Raw genomic sequence first — 27,884 nt, forward strand, 5'->3', positions numbered from 1 at the left:
ATAGGATAGAGGATAGGATAGAGGATTGGTTAGTATATAGGATAGGAGAGGATACAGGACAGGATAGGATTGAGGATAGGATAGGATAGAGGATAGGATAGGATAGATGATATTATAGGATAGAGGATAGAATATGATAGAGGATACGATATTATAGAGGATACGATAGGATAGAGGATTGGAAAGGGGATTGGATATGATAGAGGATAGGATAGAGGATAGGATAGAGGATAGGATAGGATAGAGAATAGGATAGGATAGATGATATTATAGGCAAGAGGATAGGATATGATAAAGGATACGATATTATAGAGGATAGGATAGGATAGAGGATAGGATCGGATAGAGGATAGGATAGGGGATTGGATAGGATAGAGGATTGGAGACGATGGAGGATAGTATAGGATAGAGGATAGGATAGGATAGAGAATAGGATAGAATAGATGATATTACAGGCAAGAGGATAGAATATGATAGAGGATACGATATTATAGAGGATAGGATAGGATAGAGGATAGGATCGGATAGAGGATAGGATAGGGGATTGGATAGGATAGAGGATTGGAGACGATGGAGGATAGGATAGGATGTAGGATTGGATAGGATAGAGGATAGGATAGGATAGAGGATAGGGTAGGGGATTGGATAGGATAGAGGATAGGAGACGATGGACGATAGGATAGGATAGAGGATAGGATAGACGATTGGTTAGTATATAGGATAGGAGAGGATACAGGACAGGATAGGATGGAGGATAGGAAAGGATAGAGGATAGGATAGGATAGAGGATATGCTAGGATAGAGGATAGGATAGGATAGAGGATAGGATAGGATAGAGGATAGGATAGGATAGAGGATAGGATAGGATAGAGGATAGGATAGGATAGAGTATAGAATAGGAAAGAGCATAGGATAGGATAGGATTGAGGATAGGATAGGATAGAATATCGGATAGGATAGTACAGAGGATAGGATAGGGGATTGGATAGGATAGAGGACAGGAGACGATAGAGGATAGTATAGGATAGAGGATATGATAGGATAGATGATATTATAGGAAAGAGGATAGATTATGATATAGGATACGATATTATAGAGGATAGGATAGGATAGAGGATAGGATCGGATAGAGGATAGGATAGGGGATTGGATAGGATAGAGGATAGGAGACGATGGAGGATAGGATAGGATGTAGGATTGGATAGGATAGAGGATAGGATAGGATAGAGGATAGGGTAGGGGATTGGATAGGATAGAGGATAGGAGACGATGGAGTATAGGATAGGATAGAGGATAGGATAGGATAGAGGATAGGATAGAGGATATGATAGGATTGAGGATAGGATAGGATAGAGGATGGGATATGATAGAGGATAGGATAGGATAGAGGATAGGATAGGATAGAGGATAGGATAGGATAGAGTATAGGATAGGATAGAGGATAGGATAGAGGATTGGTTAGTATAAAGGATAGGAGAGGATAGAGGATATGATAGGATTGAGGATAGGATAGGATAGAGGATAGGATATGATAGAGGATAGGATAGGATAGAGGATAGGATAGAATAGAGGATAGGATAGGATAGAGGATAGGATAGGATAGAGGATAGGATAGGATAGAGGATAGGATAGGATAGAGGGCAGGAGACGATAGAGGATAAGATAGGGGATTTGCTAGGGTAGAGGACAGGGGACGATAGAGATTGGATGGGATAGATGGTATTAGAGGATAGAGGATAGGTTAGGATAGATGATAGGATGGGGGATTGGATAGGATAGAGGATGGGAGACGATGGAGGATAGGATAGGATGTAGGATTGGATAGGATAGAGGATAGGATAGGATAGAGGATAGGGTAGGGGATTGGATAGGATAGAGGATAGGAGACGATGGACGATACTATAGGATACAGGATAGGATAGGATAGAGGATAGGATAGAGGATTGGTTAGTATATAGGATAGGAGAGGATACAGGACAGGATAGGATTGAGGATAGGATAGGATAGAGGATAGGATAGGATAGATGATATTATAGGATAGAGGATAGAATATGATAGAGGATACGATATTATAGAGGATACGATAGGATAGAGGATTGGAAAGGGGATTGGATATGATAGAGGATAGGATAGAGGATAGGATAGAGGATAGGATAGGATAGAGAATAGGATAGGATAGATGATATTATAGGCAAGAGGATAGGATATGATAAAGGATACGATATTATAGAGGATAGGATAGGATAGAGGATAGGATCGGATAGAGGATAGGATAGGGGATTGGATAGGATAGAGGATTGGAGACGATGGAGGATAGTATAGGATAGAGGATAGGATAGGATAGAGAATAGGATAGAATAGATGATATTACAGGCAAGAGGATAGAATATGATAGAGGATACGATATTATAGAGGATAGGATAGGATAGAGGATAGGATCGGATAGAGGATAGGATAGGGGATTGGATAGGATAGAGGATTGGAGACGATGGAGGATAGGATAGGATGTAGGATTGGATAGGATAGAGGATAGGATAGGATAGAGGATAGGGTAGGGGATTGGATAGGATAGAGGATAGGAGACGATGGACGATAGGATAGGATAGAGGATAGGATAGACGATTGGTTAGTATATAGGATAGGAGAGGATACAGGACAGGATAGGATGGAGGATAGGAAAGGATAGAGGATAGGATAGGATAGAGGATATGCTAGGATAGAGGATAGGATAGGATAGAGGATAGGATAGGATAGAGGATAGGATAGGATAGAGGATAGGATAGGATAGAGGATAGGATAGGATAGAGTATAGAATAGGAAAGAGCATAGGCTAGGATAGGATTGAGGATAGGATAGGATAGAGGATAGGATTGGATAGAGGATAGGTTGGGGATTGGATAGGATAGAGGACAGGAGACGATAGAAGATAAGATAGGGGATTGGATAGGATAGAGGGCAGGTGACGATAGAGGATAAGTTAGGGGATTTGCTAGGATAGAGGACAGGGGACGATAGAGATTGGATAGGATAGATGATATTATAGGATAGAGGATAGGATAGGATAGAGAATAGGTTGGGGATTGGATAGGATAGAGGACAGGAGACGATAGAAGATAAGATAGGGGATTGGATAGGATAGAGGGCAGGTGACGATAGAGGATAAGATAGGGGATTTGCTAGGATAGAGGACAGGGGACGATAGAGATTGGATAGGATAGAGGATAGGATATATTATAGGATAGAGGATAGAATATGATAGAGGTTACGATATTATAGAGGATACGATAGGATAGAGGATAGGATAGGGTATGGGATAGGATAGAGGACAGGACACGATAGAGGATAAGATAGGGGATTTGATAGAATAGAGGACAGGAGACGATAGAGAATAGGATATGATAGAGGATGTTGCGACGGCAACACCGAAGATCGACCGTACCGTACCGTTCGACCGTTGCGATAAAGGGACATACCTGAAAGGGATGTACCCTAAAAAACACGTGCGAATCAGCAAAATACCAGAACCGAGAAAACTAATTTATGACCACTGCAATTCGACAACCCCAATCCCGACAGACGGACAGCACGTGCGACCGAACGAAACGACGAACGGAACTTGTACCATAAATCACGCTATTGGCGAACGAAGACAAAACCAAGGAATTTCCTGACTGTCTCCCACTCTCAACAACTCAAAAACTCCTCCCAATGCACCCACGACCAATTACGAAACGCCATATTTTCCCACCTAAATCCAAATTCCTCCAATCACGAAAAAACCAAACTGACGATGGACAGGACACGACAAGACAGAACAGAACAAATCGAAAACGCGACTAGACGAGACGAACTCTCTACAACAACCAGATATCGCGAACTTCATCCATGTACAAAGTGTAATAAAGTTGTATATAGTCAACGGTGTTACATTCATTATTATTCCAAGGTGCTCAATATTATTAAAATACATATTGAGAGAAGGCAACGAAACTCCTACATCGTGACCTTCGTATACATAAATTTGGTCCTTCGAGCCGGATTATTAGCTAACGAAAAGCTTGATCCATTGAAAACAACACGTCAAAACCTGAGGGAGAATCAATTGTACTGGAGTACAACATCCGCAACGCATCGAGCAGATTCAGTGACGTCTGGAGCGCCACATCCGCCGATCGCAGCCGATTATTGGTCATCAGGATCATCGCCACAGAGGAAGCGCACTGAGATCAACGACATACCTTCACCACAACGCCGAAGCAGCAACAACGACAGCATCCAAGGTCATCCCATCTGGAGCTATCAACAATCCCTCAACAACCAGGTTCAACGAAGCAGTGACAGCAGTAAGTCACCAATAGATCACATCGCGTCCATATACTGTATTTTGCAAACGTTGTTATACACATCTAATCGTCATGTCGCATCTCGTCGGACTAAGCGAAACCGAATTAATTAAAAAACGAGCAGTCATAAAGCGAAATCTAACGTCATTCCGTAAGTTTGTAACTGAAAGCGAGATCGAAAAATTATGCTTAAATCAGTGGAAAACGCGAATCGCGAAGATACACGACGAGTTCAAGACATTCGAAGCCGTGCAGGATCAACTAGAAATGATCGCTGACGGAAATACATTCGAGACGCGGATAAACGAACGGATAGAATTTGCGGACAGTTATTACGAAATAGTAGGAAAGGCGCAAACGATCATCGACAACGCGTCGCAAGCAGTAGCAAAACCCGTAACCGAACCCGTAATCAACAGCGCAGAGAACCGAACATCCGATCTGTTATCTCACTTATTCGATGCTGAGACGGTTAACGCAATAGAAGCAAATGTAAAGCTACCTACGTTACACCTTCCGAAATTTCATGGGTCATATGCCGCATGGCCAACCTTTAGCGATGCCTTTAAAACATCGATACACGACAACCCTCGATTTCGGGACGGGCAAAAATTATCATACTTGCGTTCGTGCCTGACGGGAAAGGCAGCAGAAAAGATAGAATCCCTAGAAACTACCGCAGCTAATTATTCGATTGCGTGGGACATCTTAGAACGTCATTATAATAATCCCACTGCAATCGTGAATAATAGAATCAAGGCGTTATTTGAGCTACCTCAATGCGGGCGGTCGAATCCAAATTCTCTGGGCGATCTTATAGACGAAGCCACAAAACACTACCGCGCATTAGAAGCAATGAATCAACCATTCTTAGAAGCCTTCCCGGTGTACGCGATAACTTCCAAACTAGACGAACAGACAAAACAAAGGTGGAAGGAACACACCCAAGGGAAAGCGTTTCCGTCAGTCAACGAACTTTTGGAATTTTTACAAAACAGATTTAGGGTATTAGAAGATCTGCAACCCGATATACAAAAAAAACCCCAACAACCGATGCACAGAACGTTAGCACCGCAGAATTCATATAACCAACGACCAACACAGCATTGGTTCAATCAGCCGAAACCAACAATCGCATACCCAAGTAAAGTAACAGCCGTATGCCATTTGTGTCAGGGCGCTCATTTTACACAATATTGTTCGAAGCTTAGTGACACGGATGTAAATCATCGAATTGAAATAGTACGGAAGGCAGGACTCTGCCACAATTGCCTTAGATCGAATCACTTTACGAAAGATTGCCACACCAGAACATGCAAAAAATGCCGTGGAAAACATCATACAATATTACACATAGACACACAGAATTCGAATCAGGCCATACAATCTCCAAAAACCTCATTAAATTCGATTAATATTCCTTCGGAAGTATTGTTATCGACCGCGTTGATTAAAATTGCGGATAATCAGGGAAAATATCACACATGTCGGGTGCTATTAGATTCGGGATCACAGACTCATTTTATCACAGAGAGACTAGCCGCAAAACTCGAACTTCCTCGCAACAAAGTTGACACACCAGTAGTCGGAATCAATCAAGTAGTGTCAACAATAAAAACATCAGTAAACACAATAATTCAGTCACGAATAAACGCCTTTTCTACGCGTTTAAATTTATTGGTAGTGCCCCAAATCAGTGGATCAATACCCACGCGATCAATACGCGCCGAAGAATTACAAATACCAGCAAACGTACAATTAGCGGATCCCACGTTCTATAAAACTGCCAAAATCGATGGACTGATCGGTGCCGAGATATTTTACAAGCTGCTCGCGGTCGGGCAATTTACCCTAGACAACACAGCGGTCACGTTACAAAAGACCAGATTAGGATGGGTGGTAACAGGGTCTTTACCCAACCAAAACAACACTAAAAATCGAATTTGCAACTTGACGCTAGACGCTATTCATAATCAGATAGTAAAATTTTGGGAAGTTGAAGACGGTCCACAAACGCCGGTACTATCACGGGAAGAAAAACATTGCGAAACCCACTATCAGTCAAACACGACACGCGATCCACAGTCAGGTATTTACACCGTACGCCTACCATTCAAAGAAAATCCCACGAATCTAGGAGAGTCATATCACATTGCACTAAAACGATTTCATAGTTTAGAACGATCACTTGACAGAAACGAGCAATTAAAGTCCGAATACACTGAATTTTTGCGGGAATATATTAAATTAGGACACATGTCGGTAGTAGATTCCCCGGTGAGAGAGGAAGGGTACTACCTGCCGCACCACGGGGTAATAAAGGACAATAGTGTAACCACGAAACTTCGCGTCGTATTTGATGCGTCTTGTAAAACTTCAGCAGCCATATCGTTAAATAAAATACTCATGGTAGGACCCACTATACAAGACGACCTATTCTCGTTATTAGTCCGATTCAGATCACACATCTATGTACTAACCGCAGACATTACAAAAATGTACCGACAAATACGAGTACACTCAGACGATCGCAATTTTCAGAAGATCTTGTGGCGGGAATCTACAGATCAACCAATAAGAACTTACAGATTAAACACGGTTACATACGGGACATCGTGCGCACCATTTTTAGCAATTCGTACATTGCACCAATTAGCAGCAGACGAAACTTTGACGTATCCAATAGCATCGCGAATACTCCGCAAGGATTTTTATGTCGACGATTTACTGACTGGCGCTAAAACAATTGAGGAAGCAGTAACAATTCGCGAAGAGATCACGGAACTTTGTCAGAAAGGGGGATTTAAACTTCGACAATGGGCATCAAACGCGCCCGAATTACTCGATATCCGACAAGATAAGTTGGAAGAGACGCATCTAAAACTAGATCTAGAGAACACGGTCAACGCTTTAGGCATACGGTGGAACGCGAGAGAAGACACGATATCATACGCAGTCAAAGATTTTAATAATACTAAACGGATCACAAAACGAACAATATTGTCACAAGTAGCGCAACTTTTTGACCCCTTAGGACTATTGGCGCCCATAATAATACGGGCAAAAATGATCATGCAGGAACTGTGGGCATCAAAATTGAATTGGGACGAATCGGTATCGGAAGAACTCCATACGAAATGGGTAAATTATTGTAGAGATTTAACATACATAAAAACAATCAAGATAACACGTAGAGTAGTCATCAGCGATTACCAGTCATTGCAGTTACATGGATTCTGCGATGCTAGCGAACAAGCCTACGGTGCATGTATTTACATGAGGTCGAAAACCAACAACAAAGTGCAAGTACAACTGTTGTGCGCCAAGTCGCGAGTAGCGCCTCTTAAAACGCAAACCTTACCACGATTAGAATTATGTGCCGCATATCTATTATCCAAACTTTACAAAACCATCATGAACAGTCTGCAACACCTACAATTTGAAAAGATAACATTTTGGACAGACTCAACAATTGTACTCAACTGGTTAAAGGCTTCACCACACGAGTTAAAAACATTTGTATCACATCGGGTAGCAGAAATACAAAGTATAACAAACCAGCATGAATGGCGACACATTCCGTCGGGTGAAAACCCAGCAGATGTGGTGTCTCGCGGACTAACGACAGAAGAATACATGAAAAATAAATTGTGGCAAAGAGGGCCGTCATGGCTAATATACGAAAATAGCAAATGGCCGGTAACAATTCTAAAAGTAACTGAAATGCCGGAAATGCGTCCCCTACAAGTTTTTACAACACGAAAAACAGACTTCGACATATTACGTCAATTCTCATCCTTTACTAAATTGATACGAGTAACAGCATACTGTCTAAGATTTTCAAAGAATACGATACGCAAAAATCATGACCCAAGTATACTTACGACAGACGAACTACAGAACGCAATCAGACGCATAATCAAATTAACACAACACGAAAATTTTGCCAAAGAAATCCATGCAATAACGACACAAAAGACCGCCAATAATGAGTTAGCTCCATTAAATCCATTTATCGATAAAGACGGTTTATTGAGAGTAGGAGGACGATTAGCTCATGCTAGCTTGTCTTATTCGAAAAAACACCCTCTGTTATTACCAAAAGGACATCATGTAACGAAATTAATCATTGAGCAGTATCACCAAAAAAATTTTCATAGCGGAATTCAAGCAACACTTCATTCGTTGAGGCAAATGTATTGGATTCCTAGCGGCAGAAATGCGGTACGACAAGTGATACATGCGTGTGTCACATGTCGACGCGCCAAACCTGCAACTGTAGAGTATCTAATGGGCGAACTTCCAAGAGATCGAGTCAACTATAGTCGACCATTCCTTCAATCGGGCGTAGATTTCTGCGGACCGATATTTGTAAAAGAGAAATCGAAACGAAATCGGGGGAAGGTCAAAGTATATCTGGCCATATTTGTATGCTTCGCGACAAAAGCAGTTCACATAGAAATTGTATCGGATCTCACCGCCGAAGCGTTCATAGCGACATTACGCAGATTTTTCGCACGTAGGGGAAAATGCGCACACATATATTCGGACAACGCGACAAACTTTGTAGGCGCTAAACGAGAACTTAAAGAACTGTACGCGTTCATAAATTCACAACGAACAAACGACGAAATCTCGAACACGCTAGCCAACGAATCCATAAAATGGCACGTCATCCCACCGCGATCTCCACATTTCGGCGGACTTTGGGAAGCGGCCGTAAAATCACTAAAGTTTCATCTAACACGAGTAATAGGCGACACATTGTTATCGTACGAAGCGCTATTAACATACATCAATCAAATTGAAGCGATTCTCAACTCGCGACCGTTAACACCTCTGTCCTCCGACCCAAACGATCTGTCCGCTTTAACACCAGCGCACTTTTTGATTGGCGATACGTTAAACAGCATGCCCGATTACGATATATCAAACGTTCCATCCGGTCGATTGTCGTCGTGGCAGCATGTGCAAAAGATGCGACATCATTTCTGGCAACGATGGAGTAAGGAATACCTCCACGAGTTGACCACACGTAAAAAATGGCATAAACATAAACCCGAAAAAATAGAAATAGGCAGTATCGTAACAGTGCAGGACGACCATTTACCTGCAATGCAATGGACCCTCGCACGGGTAACCCAACTTCATCCGGGACCAGACAGCATAGTCAGGGTAGTCACAATAAAAACCGCAAAAGGCGAATACAAACGTTCGGTGAAATGTCTAGCGCCGCAACCGATATAACAGAACAACAGTAGTTAAGTAAAATGATCGTGCAAAAAAAGGCTAGGAAAATAGGCGAATAAAGTTAAGTCCAATGTAAATAGCATGCATATATATAAGGCAATGTAGATTTAATGTACAATGTAAGCGGCATGTAGACGCAATTAGAAGCAGTTGAACAGATTCGTTCAAGGGGGTCGGCATGTTGCGACGGCAACACCGAAGATCGACCGTACCGTACCGTTCGACCGTTGCGATAAAGGGACATACCTGAAAGGGATGTACCCTAAAAAACACGTGCGAATCAGCAAAATACCAGAACCGAGAAAACTAATTTATGACCACTGCAATTCGACAACCCCAATCCCGACAGACGGACAGCACGTGCGACCGAACGAAACGACGAACGGAACTTGTACCATAAATCACGCTATTGACGAACGAAGACAAAACCAAGGAATTTCCTGACTGTCTCCCACTCTCAACAACTCAAAAACTCCTCCCAATGCACCCACGACCAATTACGAAACGCCATATTTTCCCACCTAAATCCAAATTCCTCCAATCACGAAAAAACCAAACTGACGATGGACAGGACACGACAAGACAGAACAGAACAAATCGAAAACGCGACTAGACGAGACGAACTCTCTACAACAACCAGATATCGCGAACTTCATCCATGTACAAAGTGTAATAAAGTTGTATATAGTCAACGGTGATACATTCATTATTATTCCAAGGTGCTCAATATTATTAAAATACATATTGAGAGAAGGCAACGAAACTCCTACATCGTGACCTTCGTATACAGAGGATAGGATAGGATAGAGGATAGGATAGGATAGAGGATAGGATAGGATAGAAGATAGGATAGGGGATTGGATAGGATAGAGGATAGGAGACGATGGAGGATAGGATAGAGGATAGGAGACGATGGAGGATAGGATAGGATGTAGGATTGGATAGGATAGAGGATAGGATAGGATAGAGGTTGGGATAGAATAGAGTATAGAATAGGATAGAGCATAGGATAGGATAGGATTGAGGGTAGGATAGGATAGAGGATAGGATAGGATAGGATAGAGGATAGGATAGGATAGAGGATAGGATAGGATAGAGGATAGGATAGGATAGAGGATAGGATAGGATAGAGGATAGGATAGGATAGAGGATAGGATAGGATAGAGGATAGAGGATAGGATAGGATAGGATAGGATAGAGGATAGGATAGGATAGAGGATAGGATAGGATAGAGGATAGGATAGGATAGAGGACAGGATAGGATAGAGGATTGGATAGGATAGAGGATAGGATATCATAGAGGATAGGATAGGATAGAGGATAGGATAGGATAGAGGATAGGATAGGATAGAGGATAGGATAGGATAGAGGATAGGATAGGATAGAGGATAGGATAGGATAGAGGATAGGATAGGATAGAGGATAGGATAGGATAGAGGATATGATACGATAGCGGATAGGATATAATGGAGTATAGGATAGTAATGAGGATAGGATAGCGTTGAGGATAGGATAGGATAGAGGATATAATAGGATAGAGGATAGGTTAGGATAGAGGATAGGATAGGATAGAGGATAGGATAGGATAGAGGATAGGATAGGATAGAGGATAGGATAGGATAGAGGATAGGATAGGATAGAGGATAGGATAGGATAGAGGATAGGATAGGATAGAGGATAGGATAGGATAGAGGATAGGATAGGATAGAGGATAGGATAGGATAGAGGATAGGATAGAGGATAGGATAGAGGATTGGATAGGATAGAGGATATTATAGGATAGAGGATATGATAGGATAGCGGATATGATATAATGGAGTATAGGATAGGAATGAGGATAGGATAGCGTTGAGGATAGGATAGGATAGAGGATAGGATAGGATAGAGGGTAGGTTAGGATAGAGGATAGGATAGGAAAGAGGATAGGATAGGATAGAGGATAGGTTAGGATAGAGGATTGGATAGTATAAAGGATAGGTGAGGATAGAGAATAGGATAGCATTGAGGATAGGATAGGATAGTGGATAGGATAGGATAGAGCAGACGATAGAGGATAGGATAGGATAGAGGATAGGGTAGGAGATTGGATAGGATAGAGGATACGATAGGGTAGATGATATCATAGGCAAGAGGATAGGATATGATAGAGGATACGATATTATAGAGGATAGGATAGGATAGAGAATAGGATAGGATAGAGGATAGGATAGGTTAGAGGATAGGATAGGATAGAGGATAGGATAGGATAGAGGATAGGATAGAGGATAGGATAGGATAGAGGATAGGATAGGATAGAGGATAGGATAGAGGATAGGATAGAGGATTGGATAGGATAGAGGATATTATAGGATAGAGGATATGATAGGATAGCGGATAGGATATAATGGAGTATAGGATAGGAATGAGGATAGGATAGCGTTGAGGATAGGATAGGATAGAGGATAGGATAGGATAGAGGGTAGGTTAGGATAGAGGATAGGATAGGATAGAGGATAGGATAGGAATGAGGATAGGATAGTATAGAGGATAGGTTAGGATAGAGGATTGGATAGGTTAGGATAGAGGATTGGATAGTATAAAGGATAGGTGAGGATAGAGAATAGGATAGCATTGAGGATAGGATAGGATAGTGGATAGGATAGGATAGAGCAGACGATAGAGGATAGGATAGGATGGAGGATAGGGTAGGACATTGGATAGGATAGAGGATACGATAGGGTAGATGATATCATAGGCAAGAGGATAGGATATGATAGAGGATACGATATTATAGAGGATAGGATAGGATAGAGAATAGGATAGGATAGAGGATAGGTTAGGATAGAGTATAGGATAGGATAGAGGATAGGATAGCATAGAGGATAGGATAGGATAGAGGATATGATAGGATAGAGGATAGGATAGGATAGAGGATAGGATAGGATAGGATAGAGGATAGGATAGGATAGAGGATAGGATAGGATAGAGGATAGGATAGGATAGAGGATAGGATAGGTTAGGATAAAGGATAGGATAGGATAGAGGATACGATATTATAGAGGATAGGACAGGATAGAGGATAGGATAGGATAGAGGATAGGATAGGATAGAGGATAGGATAGGTTAGAGGATAGGATATGATAGAGGATAGGATAGGATAGAGGATAGGATAGGATAGAGGATAGGATAGGATAGAGGATAGGATAGGATAGAGTATCGGATAGGATAGGACAGAGGATAGGATAGGGGATTGGATAGCATAGAGGACAGGAGACGATAGAGGATAGTATAGGATAGAGGATAGGATAGGATAGATGATATTATAGGAAAGAGGATAGAATATGATATAGGATACGATATTATAGAGGATAGGATAGGATAGAGGATAGGATCGGATAGAGGATAGGATAGGGGATTGGATAGGATAGAGGATAGGAGACGATGGAGGATAGGATAGGATGTAGGATTGGATAGGATAGAGGATAGGATAGGATAGAGGATAGGGTAGGGGATTGGATAGGATAGAGGATAGGAGACGATGGAGGATAGGATAGGATAGAGGATAGGATAGAGGATTGGTTACTATAAAGGATAGGAGGGGATAGAGGATATGATAGGCTTGAGGATAGGATAGGATAGAGGATAGGATATGATAGAGGATAGGATAGGGGATTGGATAGGATAGAGGATAGGATAGGATAGAGGATAGCATAGGATAGAGGATAGGATAGGATAGAGGATAGGATAGGATAGAGGATAGGATAGGATAGAGGATAGGATAGGATAGAGTATAGAATAGGAAAGAGCATAGGATAGGATAGGAATGAGGATAGGATAGGATAGAGGATAGGATAGGATAGAGGATAGGTTGGGGATTTGATAGGATAGAGGACAGGAGACGATAGAAGATAAGATAGGGCATTGGATAGGATAGAGGATAGGTTGGGGATTTGATAGGATAGAGGACAGGAGACGATAGAAGATAAGATAGGGCATTGGATAGGATAGAGGGCAAGTGACGATAGAGGATAAGATAGGGGATTTGCTAGGATAGAGGACAGGGAACGATAGAGATTGGATAGGATAGATGATATTATAGGATAGAGGATAGGATAGGATAGAGAATAGGATAGGGAATTGGATAGGATAGAGGATAGGAGACGATGGAAGATAGGATAGGATGTAGAATTGGATAGGATAGAGGATAGGATGCGATAGAGGATAGGATAGGATAGAGGATAGGATAGGCTAGAGGATAGGATAGGATAGAGGATAGGATAGGGTAGAGGATAGGATAGGATAGAGGATAGGATAGGATAGAGGATAGGATAGGATAGAGGATAGGATAGCATAGCGGATAGGATAGGATGTAGGATTGGATAGAATAGAGGATAGGATGCGATAGAGGATAGAATAGGAAAGAGCATAGGATAGGATAGGATAGAGGATAGGATAGCATAGCGGATAGGATAGGATGTAGGATTGGATAGGATAGAGGATAGGATAGGATAGAGGATAGGATAGGATAGAGGATAGGATAGGATAGAATATCGGATAGGATAGTACAGAGGATAGGATAGGGGATTGGATAGGATAGAGGACAGGAGACGATAGAGGATAGTATAGGATAGAGGATATGATAGGATAGATGATATTATAGGAAAGAGGATAGGATAGGATAGAGGATAGGATAGGATAGAGTATAGGATAGGATAGAGTATAGGATAGGATAGAGGATAGGATAGAGGATTGGTTAGAATAAAGGATAGGAGAGGATAGAGGATATGATAGGATTGAGGATAGGATAGGATAGAGGATAGGATATGATAGAGGATAGGATAGGATAGAGGATAGGATAGGATAGAGGATAGGATAGGATAGAGGATAGGATAGGATAGAGGATAGGATAGGATAGAGGATGGAATAGGATAGAGTATAGAATAGGATAGAGCATAGGATAGGATAGGATTGAGGGTAGGATAGGATAGAGGATAGGACAGGATAGAGGATAGGTTAGGATAGAGGATAGGATAGGATAGGATAGAGGATAGGATAGGATAGAGGATAGGATAGGATAGAGGATAGGATAGGATAGAGGATAGGATAGGATAGAGGATAGGATAGGTTAGAGGATAGGATATGATAGAGGATAGGATAGGATAGAGGATAGGATAGGATAGAGGATAGGATAGGATAGAGGATAGGATAGGATAGAGTATCGGATAGGATAGGACAGAGGATAGGATAGGGGATTGGATAGCATAGAGGACAGGAGACGATAGAGGATAGTATAGGATAGAGGATAGGATAGGATAGATGATATTATAGGAAAGAGGATAGAATATGATATAGGATACGATATTATAGAGGATAGGATAGGATAGAGGATAGGATCGGATAGAGGATAGGATAGGGGATTGGATAGGATAGAGGATAGGAGACGATGGAGGATAGGATAGGATGTAGGATTGGATAGGATAGAGGATAGGATAGGATAGAGGATAGGGTAGGGGATTGGATAGGATAGAGGATAGGAGACGATGGAGGATAGGATAGGATAGAGGATAGGATAGAGGATTGGTTACTATAAAGGATAGGAGGGGATAGAGGATATGATAGGATTGAGGATAGGATAGGATAGAGGATAGGATATGATAGAGGATAGGATAGGGGATTGGATAGGATAGAGGATAGGATAGGATAGAGGATAGCATAGGATAGAGGATAGGATAGGATAGAGGATAGGATAGGATAGAGGATAGGATAGGATAGAGGATAGGATAGGATAGAGTATAGAATAGGAAAGAGCATAGGATAGGATAGGAATGAGGATAGGATAGGATAGAGGATAGGATAGGATAGAGGATAGGTTGGGGATTTGATAGGATAGAGGACAGGAGACGATAGAAGATAAGATAGGGCATTGGATAGGATAGAGGATAGGTTGGGGATTTGATAGGATAGAGGACAGGAGACGATAGAAGATAAGATAGGGCATTGGATAGGATAGAGGGCAGGTGACGATAGAGGATAAGATAGGGGATTTGCTAGGATAGAGGACAGGGAACGATAGAGATTGGATAGGATAGAGGATAGGATAGGATAGAGAATAGGATAGGGAATTGGATAGGATAGAGGATAGGAGACGATGGAAGATAGGATAGGATGTAGAATTGGATAGGATAGAGGATAGGATGCGATAGAGGATAGGATAGGATAGAGGATAGGATAGGCTAGAGGATAGGATAGGATAGAGGATAGGATAGGGTAGAGGATAGGATAGGATAGAGGATAGGATAGGATAGAGGATAGGATAGGATAGAGGATAGGATAGCATAGCGGATAGGATAGGATGTAGGATTGGATAGAATAGAGGATAGGATGCGATAGAGGATAGAATAGGAAAGAGCATAGGATAGGATAGGATAGAGGATAGGATAGCATAGCGGATAGGATAGGATGTAGGATTGGATAGGATAGAGGATAGGATAGGATAGAGGATAGGATAGGATAGAGGATAGGATAGGATAGAATATCGGATAGGATAGTACAGAGGATAGGATAGGGGATTGGATAGGATAGAGGACAGGAGACGATAGAGGATAGTATAGGATAGAGGATATGATAGGATAGATGATATTATAGGAAAGAGGATAGGATAGGATAGAGGATAGGATAGGATAGAGTATAGGATAGGATAGAGTATAGGATAGGATAGAGGATAGGATAGAGGATTGGTTAGAATAAAGGATAGGAGAGGATAGAGGATATGATAGGATTGAGGATAGGATAGGATAGAGGATAGGATATGATAGAGGATAGGATAGGATAGAGGATAGGATAGGATAGAGGATAGGATAGGATAGAGGATAGGATAGGATAGAGGATAGGATAGGATAGAGGATGGAATAGGATAGAGTATAGAATAGGATAGAGCATAGGATAGGATAGGATTGAGGGTAGGATAGGATAGAGGATAGGACAGGATAGAGGATAGGTTAGGATAGAGGATAGGATAGGATAGGATAGAGGATAGGATAGGATAGAGGATAGGATAGGATAGAGGATAGGATAGGATAGAGGATAGGATAGGATAGAGGATAGGATAGGTTAGAGGATAGGATAGGATAGAGGATAGGATAGGATAGAGGATAGGATAGAGGATAGGATAGGATAGAGGATAGGATAGGATAGAGGATAGGATAGAGGATAGGATAGAGGATTGGATAGGATAGAGGATATTATAGGATAGAGGATATGATAGGATAGCGGATAGGATATAATGGAGTATAGGATAGGAATGAGGATAGGATAGCGTTGAGGATAGGATAGGATAGAGGATAGGATAGGATAGAGGGTAGGTTAGGATAGAGGATAGGATAGGATAGAGGATAGGATAGGAATGAGGATAGGATAGTATAGAGGATAGGTTAGGATAGAGGATTGGATAGGTTAGGATAGAGGATTGGATAGTATAAAGGATAGGTGAGGATAGAGAATAGGATAGCATTGAGGATAGGATAGGATAGTGGATAGGATAGGATAGAGCAGACGATAGAGGATAGGATAGGATGGAGGATAGGGTAGGACATTGGATAGGATAGAGGATACGATAGGGTAGATGATATCATAGGCAAGAGGATAGGATATGATAGAGGATACGATATTATAGAGGATAGGATAGGATAGAGAATAGGATAGGATAGAGGATAGGTTAGGATAGAGTATAGGATAGGATAGAGGATAGGATAGCATAGAGGATAGGATAGGATAGAGGATATGATAGGATAGAGGATAGGATAGGATAGAGGATAGGATAGGATAGGATAGAGGATAGGATAGGATAGAGGATAGGATAGGATAGAGGATAGGATAGGATAGAGGATAGGATAGGTTAGGATAAAGGATAGGATAGGATAGAGGATACGATATTATAGAGGATAGGACAGGATAGAGGATAGGATAGGATAGAGGATAGGATAGGATAGAGGATAGGATAGGTTAGAGGATAGGATATGATAGAGGATAGGATAGGATAGAGGATAGGATAGGATAGAGGATAGGATAGGATAGAGGATAGGATAGGATAGAGTATCGGATAGGATAGGACAGAGGATAGGATAGGGGATTGGATAGCATAGAGGACAGGAGACGATAGAGGATAGTATAGGATAGAGGATAGGATAGGATAGATGATATTATAGGAAAGAGGATAGAATATGATATAGGATACGATATTATAGAGGATAGGATAGGATAGAGGATAGGATCGGATAGAGGATAGGATAGGGGATTGGATAGGATAGAGGATAGGAGACGATGGAGGATAGGATAGGATGTAGGATTGGATAGGATAGAGGATAGGATAGGATAGAGGATAGGGTAGGGGATTGGATAGGATAGAGGATAGGAGACGATGGAGGATAGGATAGGATAGAGGATAGGATAGAGGATTGGTTACTATAAAGGATAGGAGGGGATAGAGGATATGATAGGATTGAGGATAGGATAGGATAGAGGATAGGATATGATAGAGGATAGGATAGGGGATTGGATAGGATAGAGGATAGGATAGGATAGAGGATAGCATAGGATAGAGGATAGGATAGGATAGAGGATAGGATAGGATAGAGGATAGGATAGGATAGAGGATAGGATAGGATAGAGTATAGAATAGGAAAGAGCATAGGATAGGATAGGAATGAGGATAGGATAGGATAGAGGATAGGATAGGATAGAGGATAGGTTGGGGATTTGATAGGATAGAGGACAGGAGACGATAGAAGATAAGATAGGGCATTGGATAGGATAGAGGATAGGTTGGGGATTTGATAGGATAGAGGACAGGAGACGATAGAAGATAAGATAGGGCATTGGATAGGATAGAGGGCAGGTGACGATAGAGGATAAGATAGGGGATTTGCTAGGATAGAGGACAGGGAACGATAGAGATTGGATAGGATAGATGATATTATAGGATAGAGGATAGGATAGGATAGAGAATAGGATAGGGAATTGGATAGGATAGAGGATAGGAGACGATGGAAGATAGGATAGGATGTAGAATTGGATAGGATAGAGGATAGGATGCGATAGAGGATAGGATAGGATAGAGGATAGGATAGGCTAGAGGATAGGATAGGATAGAGGATAGGATAGGGTAGAGGATAGGATAGGATAGAGGATAGGATAGGATAGAGGATAGGATAGGATAGAGGATAGGATAGCATAGCGGATAGGATAGGATGTAGGATTGGATAGAATAGAGGATAGGATGCGATAGAGGATAGAATAGGAAAGAGCATAGGATAGGATAGGATAGAGGATAGGATAGCATAGCGGATAGGATAGGATGTAGGATTGGATAGGATAGAGGATAGGATAGGATAGAGGATAGGATAGGATAGAGGATAGGATAGGATAGAATATCGGATAGGATAGTACAGAGGATAGGATAGGGGATTGGATAGGATAGAGGACAGGAGACGATAGAGGATAGTATAGGATAGAGGATATGATAGGATAGATGATATTATAGGAAAGAGGATAGGATAGGATAGAGGATAGGATAGGATAGAGTATAGGATAGGATAGAGTATAGGATAGGATAGAGGATAGGATAGAGGATTGGTTAGAATAAAGGATAGGAGAGGATAGAGGATATGATAGGATTGAGGATAGGATAGGATAGAGGATAGGATATGATAGAGGATAGGATAGGATAGAGGATAGGATAGGATAGAGGATAGGATAGGATAGAGGATAGGATAGGATAGAGGATAGGATAGGATAGAGGGCAGGAGACGACAGAGGATAAGATAGGGGATTTGCTAGGGTAGAGGACAGGGGACGATAGAGATTGGATAGGATAGATGGTATTATAGGATAGAGGATAGGTTGGGGATTTGATAGGATAGAGGACAGGAGACGATAGAAGATAAGATAGGGCATTGGATAGGATAGAGGATAGGTTGGGGATTTGATAGGATAGAGGACAGGAGACGATAGAAGATAAGATAGGGCATTGGATAGGATAGAGGGCAGGTGACGATAGAGGATAAGATAGGGGATTTGCTAGGATAGAGGACAGGGAACGATAGAGATTGGATAGGATAGATGATATTATAGGATAGAGGATAGGATAGGATAGAGAATAGGATAGGGAATTGGATAGGATAGAGGATAGGAGACGATGGAAGATAGGATAGGATGTAGAATTGGATAGGATAGAGGATAGGATGCGATAGAGGATAGGATAGGATAGAGGATAGGATAGGCTAGAGGATAGGATAGGATAGAGGATAGGATAGGGTAGAGGATAGGATAGGATAGAGGATAGGATAGGATAGAGGATAGGATAGGATAGAGGATAGGATAGCATAGCGGATAGGATAGGATGTAGGATTGGATAGAATAGAGGATAGGATGCGATAGAGGATAGAATAGGAAAGAGCATAGGATAGGATAGGATAGAGGATAGGATAGCATAGCGGATAGGATAGGATGTAGGATTGGATAGGATAGAGGATAGGATAGGATAGAGGATAGGATAGGATAGAGGATAGGATAGGATAGAATATCGGATAGGATAGTACAGAGGATAGGATAGGGGATTGGATAGGATAGAGGACAGGAGAAGATAGAGGATAGTATAGGATAGAGGATATGATAGGATAGATGATATTATAGGAAAGAGGATAGGATAGGATAGAGGATAGGATAGGATAGAGTATAGGATAGGATAGAGTATAGGATAGGATAGAGGATAGGATAGAGGATTGGTTAGAATAAAGGATAGGAGAGGATAGAGGATATGATAGGATTGAGGATAGGATAGGATAGAGGATAGGATATGATAGAGGATAGGATAGGATAGAGGATAGGATAGGATAGAGGATAGGATAGGATAGAGGATAGGATAGGATAGAGGATAGGATAGGATAGAGGGCAGGAGACGACAGAGGATAAGATAGGGGATTTGCTAGGGTAGAGGACAGGGGACGATAGAGATTGGATAGGATAGATGGTATTATAGGATAGAGGATAGGATAGGATAGATGATAGGATGGGGGATTGGATAGGATAGAGGATGGGAGACGATGGAGGATAGGATAGGATGTAGGATTGGATAGGATAGAGGATAGGATAGGATAGAGGATAGGGTAGGGGATTGGATAGGATAGAGGATAGGAGACGATGGACGATACTATAGGATACAGGATAGGATAGGATAGAGGATAGGATAGAGGATTGGTTAGTATATAGGATAGGAGAGGATACAGGACAGGATAGGATTGAGGATAGGATAGGATAGAGGATAGGATAGGATAGATGATATTATAGGATAGAGGATAGCATATGATAGAGGATACGATATTATAGAGGATACGATAGGATAGAGGATTGGAAAGGGGATTGGATAGGATAGAGGATAGGATAGAGGATAGGATAGAGGATAGGATAGGATAGAGAATAGGATAGGATAGATGATATTATAGGCAAGAGGATAGGATATGATAGAGGATACGATATTATAGAGGATAGGATAGGATAGAGTATCGGATAGGATAGGACAGAGGATAGGATAGGGGATTGGATAGGATAGAGGATAGGATAGGATAGAGGATAGGATAGGATAGAGGATAGGATAGGATAGAGGATAGGATAGGATAGAGGATAGGATAGGATAGAGGATAGGATAGGATAGAGGATAGGAGACGATAGAGGATAGGATAGGATAGAGGATAGGATAGGATAGAGGATAGGATAGGATAGAGGATAGGATAGGATAGAGGATAGGATAGGATAGAGTATAGAATAGGAAAGAGCATAGGATAGGATAGGATTGAGGATAGGATAGGATAGAGGATAGGATAGGATAGAGGATAGGTTGGGGATTGGATAGGATAGAGGACAGGAGACGATAGAAGATAAGATAGGGGATTGGATAGGATAGAGGGCAGGTGACGATAGAGGATAAGTTAGGGGATTTGCTAGGATAGAGGACAGGGGACGATAGAGATTGGATAGGATAGATGATATTATAGGATATAGGATAGGATAGGATAGAGAATAGGTTGGGGATTGGATAGGATAGAGGACAGGAGACGATAGAAGATAAGATAGGGGATTGGATAGGATAGAGGGCAGGTGACGATAGAGGATAAGATAGGGGATTTGCTAGGATAGAGGACAGGGGACGATAGAGATTGGATAGGATAGAGGATAGGATAGGATAGATGATATTATAGGATAGAGGATAGAATATGATAGAGGATACGATATTATAGAGGATAGGATAGGATAGAGAATAGGATAGGATAGAGGATATGTTAGGATAGAGTATAGGATAGGATAGAGGATAGGATAGGATAGGATAGAGGATAGGATAGGATAGAGTATAGGATAGGATAGAGGATAGGATAGGATAGAGGATAGGATAGGATAGAGGATAGGATAGGATAGAGGATAGGATAGGATAGAGGATAGGATAGGATAGAGGATAGGATAGGATAGAGGATAGGAGACGATAGAGGATAGGATAGGATAGAGGATAGGATAGGATAGAGGATAGGATAGGATAGAGGATAGGATAGAGGATAGGATAGAGGATATGATAGGATAGCGGATAGGATATAATGGAGTATAGGATAGGAATGAGGATAGGATAGGGTTCAGGATAGGATAGGATAGAGGATAGGATAAGATAGAGGATAGGTTAGGATAGAGGATAGGATAGGATAGAGCATAGGATAGGATAGGATTAAGGGTAGGATAGGATAGAGGATAGGATAGGATAGAGGATAGGATAGGATAGAGGATAGGATAGAGGATAGGATAGGATAGAGGATATGATAGAGGATAGGATAGACGATTGGATAGGATAGAGGATATTATAGGATAGAGGATATGATACGATAGCGGATAGGATATAATGGAGTATACGATAGTAATGAGGATAGGATAGCGTTGAGGATAGGATAGGATAGAGGATAGGATAGGATAGAGGATAGGATAGGATAGAGGATAGGTTAGGATAGAGGATAGGATAGGATAGAGGATAGGATAGGATAGAGGATAGGATAGGATAGAGGATAGGATAGGATAGAGGATAGGATAGAGGATAGGATAGAGGATTGGGTAGGATAGAGGATATGATAGGATAGCGGATAGGATATAATGGAGTATAGGATAGGAATGAGGATAGGATAGGGTTCAGGATAGGATAGGATAGAGGATAGGATAGGATAGAGGATAGGTTAGGATAGAGGATAGGATAGGATAGAGGATAGGATAGGATAGAGGATAGGATAGGATAGAGGATAGGATAGAATAGAGGATAGGATAGGATAGAGGATAGGATAGGATAGAGGATAGGATAGGATAGAGGATGGGATAGGATAGAGGATAGGATATAATGGAGTACAGGATAGGAATGAGGATAGGATAGGGTTGAGGATAGGATAGGATAGAGGTTAGGATAGTGTAGAGAATAGGATAGGATAGAGGATAGGATAGGATAGAGGATAGGATAGGATAGAGGATAGGATAGGATAGAGGATAGGATAGGATAGAGGATAGGATAGGATAGAGGATAGGATAGGATAGAGGATAGGATAGGATAGAGGATAGGATAGGATAGAGGATAGGATAGGATAGAGGATAGGATAGGATAGAGGATAGGATAGGATAGAGGATAGGATAGGATAGAGGATAGGATAGGATAGAGGATAGGATAGGATAGAGGATAGGATAGGATAGAGGATAGGATAGGATAGAGGATAGGATAGGATAGAGGATAGGATAGGATAGAGGATAGGATAGGATAGAGGATAGGATAGGATAGAGGATAGGATAGGATAGAGGATAGGATAGGATAGAGGATAGGATAGGATAGAGGATAGGATAGGATAGAGGATAGGATAGAGGATTGGTTAGTATAAAGGATAGGAGAGGATAGTGGATAGGATAGGATAGAGGATAGGATAGAGGATAGGATAGGATAGAGGATATGATAGAGGATAGGATAGAGGATTGGATAGGATAGAGGATATTATAGGATAGAGGATATGATACGATAGCGGATAGGATATAATGGAGTATAGGATAGTAATGAGGATAGGATAGCGTTGAGGATAGGATAGGATAGAGGATAGGATAGGATAGAGGATAGGTTAGGATAGAGGATAGGATAGGATAGAGCATACGATAGGATAGAGGATAGCATAGAGGATAGGATAGGATAGAGGATAGGATAGGATAGAGGATAGGATAGGATAGAGGATAGGATAGGATAGAGGATAGGATAGAGGATAGGATAGGATAGAGGATAGGATAGGATAGAGGATAGGATAGGATAGAGGATAGGATAGGATAGAGGGCAGGAGACGATAGAGGATAAGATAGGGGATTTGCTAGGGTAGAGGACAGGGGACGATAGAGATTGGATAGGATAGATGGTATTATAGGATAGAGGATAGGATAGGATAGATGATAGGATGGGGGATTGGATAGGATAGAGGATGGGAGACGATGGAGGATAGGATAGGATGTAGGATTGGATAGGATAGAGGATAGGATAGGATAGAGGATAGGGTAGGGGATTGGATAGGATAGAGGATAGGAGACGATGGACGATACTATAGGATACAGGATAGGATAGGATAGAGGATAGGATAGAGGATTGGTTAGTATATAGGATAGGAGAGGATACAGGACAGGATAGGATTGAGGATAGGATAGGATAGAGGATAGGATAGGATAGACGATATTATAGGATAGAGGATAGAATATGATAGAGGATACGATATTATAGAGGATAGGATAGGATAGAGGATAGGATCGGATAGAGGATAGGATAGGGGATTGGATAGGATAGAGGATTGGAGACGATGGAGGATAGGATAGGAGGTAGGATTGGATAGGATAGAGGATAGGATAGGATAGAGGATAGGGTAGGGGATTGGATAGGATAGAGGATAGGAGACGATGGACGATAGGATAGGATAGAGGATAGGATAGAGGATTGGTTAGTATATAGGATAGGAGAGGATACAGGACAGGATAGGATTGAGGATAGGAAAGGATAGAGGATAGGATAGGATAGAGGATATGCTAGGATAGAGGATAGGATAGGATAGAGGATAGGGTAGGATAGAGGATAGGATAGGATAGAGGCTAGGATAGGATAGAGGATAGGATAGGATAGAGGATAGGATAGGATAGAGTATAGAATAGGAAAGAGCATAGGATAGGATAGGATTGAGGATAGGATAGGATAGAGGATAGGATAGGATAGAGGATAGGTTGGGGATTGGATAGGATAGAGGACAGGAGACGATAGAAGATAAGATAGGGGATTGGATAGGATAGAGGGCAGGTGACGATAGAGGATAAGTTAGGGGATTTGCTAGGATAGAGGACAGGGGACGATAGAGATTGGATAGGATAGATGATATTATAGGATAAAGGATAGGATAGGATAGAGAATAGGTTGGGGATTGGATAGGATAGAGGACAGGAGACGATAGAAGATAAGATAGGGGATTGGATAGGATAGAGGGCAGGTGACGATAGAGGATAAGATAGGGGATTTGCTAGGATAGAGGACAGGGGACGATAGAGATTGGATAGGATAGAGGATAGGATAGGATAGATGATATTATAGGATAGAGGATAGAATATGATAGAGGTTACGATATTATAGAGGATACGATAGGATAGAGGATAGGATAGGGTATGGGATAGGATAGAGGACAGGACACGATGGAGGATAAGATAGGGGATTTGATAGAATAGAGGACAGGAGAAGATAGAGAATAGGATATGATAGAGGATAGGATAGGATAGAGGATAGGATAGGATAGAGGATAGGATAGGATAGAGGATAGGATAGAGGATTGGTTAGTATAAAGGATAGGAGAGGATAGTGGATAGGATAGGATAGAGGATAGGATAGAGGATAGGATAGGATAGAGGATATGATAGAGGATAGGATAGAGGATTGGATAGGATAGAGGATATTATAGGATAGAGGATATGATACGATAGCGGATAGGATATAATGGAGTATAGGATAGTAATGAGGATAGGATAGCGTTGAGGATAGGATAGGATAGAGGATAGGATAGGATAGAGGATAGGTTAGGATAGAGGATAGGATAGGATAGAGCATACGATAGGATAGAGGATAGGATAGAGGATAGGATAGGATAGAGGATAGGATAGGATAGAGGATAGGATAGGATAGAGGATAGGATAGGATAGAGGATAGGATAGAGGATAGGATAGGATAGAGGATAGGATAGGATAGAGGATAGGATAGGATAGAGGATAGGATAGGATAGAGGGCAGGAGACGATAGAGGATAAGATAGGGGATTTGCTAGGGTAGAGGACAGGGGACGATAGAGATTGGATAGGATAGATGGTATTATAGGATAGAGGATAGGATAGGATAGATGATAGGATGGGGGATTGGATAGGATAGAGGATGGGAGACGATGGAGGATAGGATAGGATGTAGGATTGGATAGGATAGAGGATAGGATAGGATAGAGGATAGGGTAGGGGATTGGATAGGATAGAGGATAGGAGACGATGGACGATACTATAGGATACAGGATAGGATAGGATAGAGGATAGGATAGAGGATTGGTTAGTATATAGGATAGGAGAGGATACAGGACAGGATAGGATTGAGGATAGGATAGGATAGAGGATAGGATAGGATAGACGATATTATAGGATAGAGGATAGAATATGATAGAGGATACGATATTATAGAGGATAGGATAGGATAGAGGATAGGATCGGATAGAGGATAGGATAGGGGATTGGATAGGATAGAGGATTGGAGACGATGGAGGATAGGATAGGAGGTAGGATTGGATAGGATAGAGGATAGGATAGGATAGAGGATAGGGTAGGGGATTGGATAGGATAGAGGATAGGAGACGATGGACGATAGGATAGGATAGAGGATAGGATAGAGGATTGGTTAGTATATAGGATAGGAGAGGATACAGGACAGGATAGGATTGAGGATAGGAAAGGATAGAGGATAGGATAGGATAGAGGATATGCTAGGATAGAGGATAGGATAGGATAGAGGATAGGTTAGGATAGAGTATAGGATATGATAGAGGATAGGATAGGATAGCGGATAGTATAGGATAGAGGATAGGATAGGATAGAGGATAGGATAGGATAGAGGATAGGATAGGATAGAGGATAGGAGAGGATAGAGGATAGGATAGGATAGAGGATAGGATAGGATAGAGGACAGGAGAGGATAGAGGATTGGATAGGATAGAGGATATGATAGGATAGCGGATAGGATATAATGGAGTATAGGATAGGAATGAGGATAGGATAGGGTTCAGGATAGGATAGGATAGAGGATAGGATAAGATAGAGGATAGGTTAGGATAGAGGATAGGATAGGATAGGATAGAGGATAGGATAGGATAGAGGATAGGATAGGATCGAGGATAGGATAGGATAGAGGATAGGATAGGATAGAGGATAGGATAGGATAGAGGATAGGATAGGATAGAGGATAGGATAGGATAGAGGATAGGATAGGATAGAGGATAGGATAGAGGATTGGTTAGTATAAAGGATAGGAGAGGATAGAGGATAGGATAGGATAGAGGATAGGATAGGATAGAGGATATGATAGAGGATAGGATAGAGGATTGGATAGGATAGAGGATATTATAGGATAGAGGATATGATACGATAGCGGATAGGATATAATGGAGTATAGGATAGTAATGAAGATAGGATAGCGTTGAGGATAGGATAGGATAGAGGATAGGATAGGATAGAGGATAGGTTAGGATAGAGGATAGGATAGGATAGAGGATAGGATAGGATAGAGGATAGGATAGGATAGAGGATAGGATAGGATAGAGGATAGGATAGAGGATAGCATAGAGGATAGGATAGAGGATAGGATAGAGGATAGGATAGAGGATTGGATAGGATAGAGGATATTATAGGATAGAGGATATGATAGGATAGCGGATAGGATATAATGGAGTATAGGATAGGAATGAGGATAGGATAGCGTTGAGGATAGGATAGGATAGAGGATAGGATAGGATAGAGGGTAGGTTAGGATAGAGGATAGGATAGGATAGAGGATAGGATAGGAAAGAGGATAGGATAGGATAGAGGATAGGTTAGGATAGAGGATTGGATAGTATAAAGGATAGGTGAGGAGAGAGAATAGGATAGCATTGAGGATAGGATAGGATAGTGGATAGGATAGGATAGAGCAGACGATAGAGGATAGGATAGGATAGAG

At 41.5% G+C, this 27,884-nt stretch overlaps 1 protein-coding gene across 1 annotated transcript; it reads left to right on the plus strand.

Annotated features, from left to right (window-relative positions):
* Positions 1–4,139: 4,139 nt before the first annotated feature.
* Positions 4,140–7,761, plus strand: LOC143363667 (uncharacterized; the record flags this gene model as incomplete). Its single annotated transcript, XM_076804225.1, has 3 exons — positions 4,140–4,321; positions 4,542–7,649; positions 7,714–7,761. Coding segments are annotated over 3 exons (3,338 nt in total), but the record flags the coding sequence as incomplete, so codon positions are not given.
* Positions 7,762–27,884: the final 20,123 nt, after the last annotated feature.

The sequence above is a fragment of the Halictus rubicundus genome, unplaced genomic scaffold (assembly GCF_050948215.1).
Source record: "Halictus rubicundus isolate RS-2024b unplaced genomic scaffold, iyHalRubi1_principal scaffold0088, whole genome shotgun sequence".
NCBI lineage: Eukaryota > Metazoa > Arthropoda > Insecta > Hymenoptera > Halictidae > Halictus > Halictus rubicundus.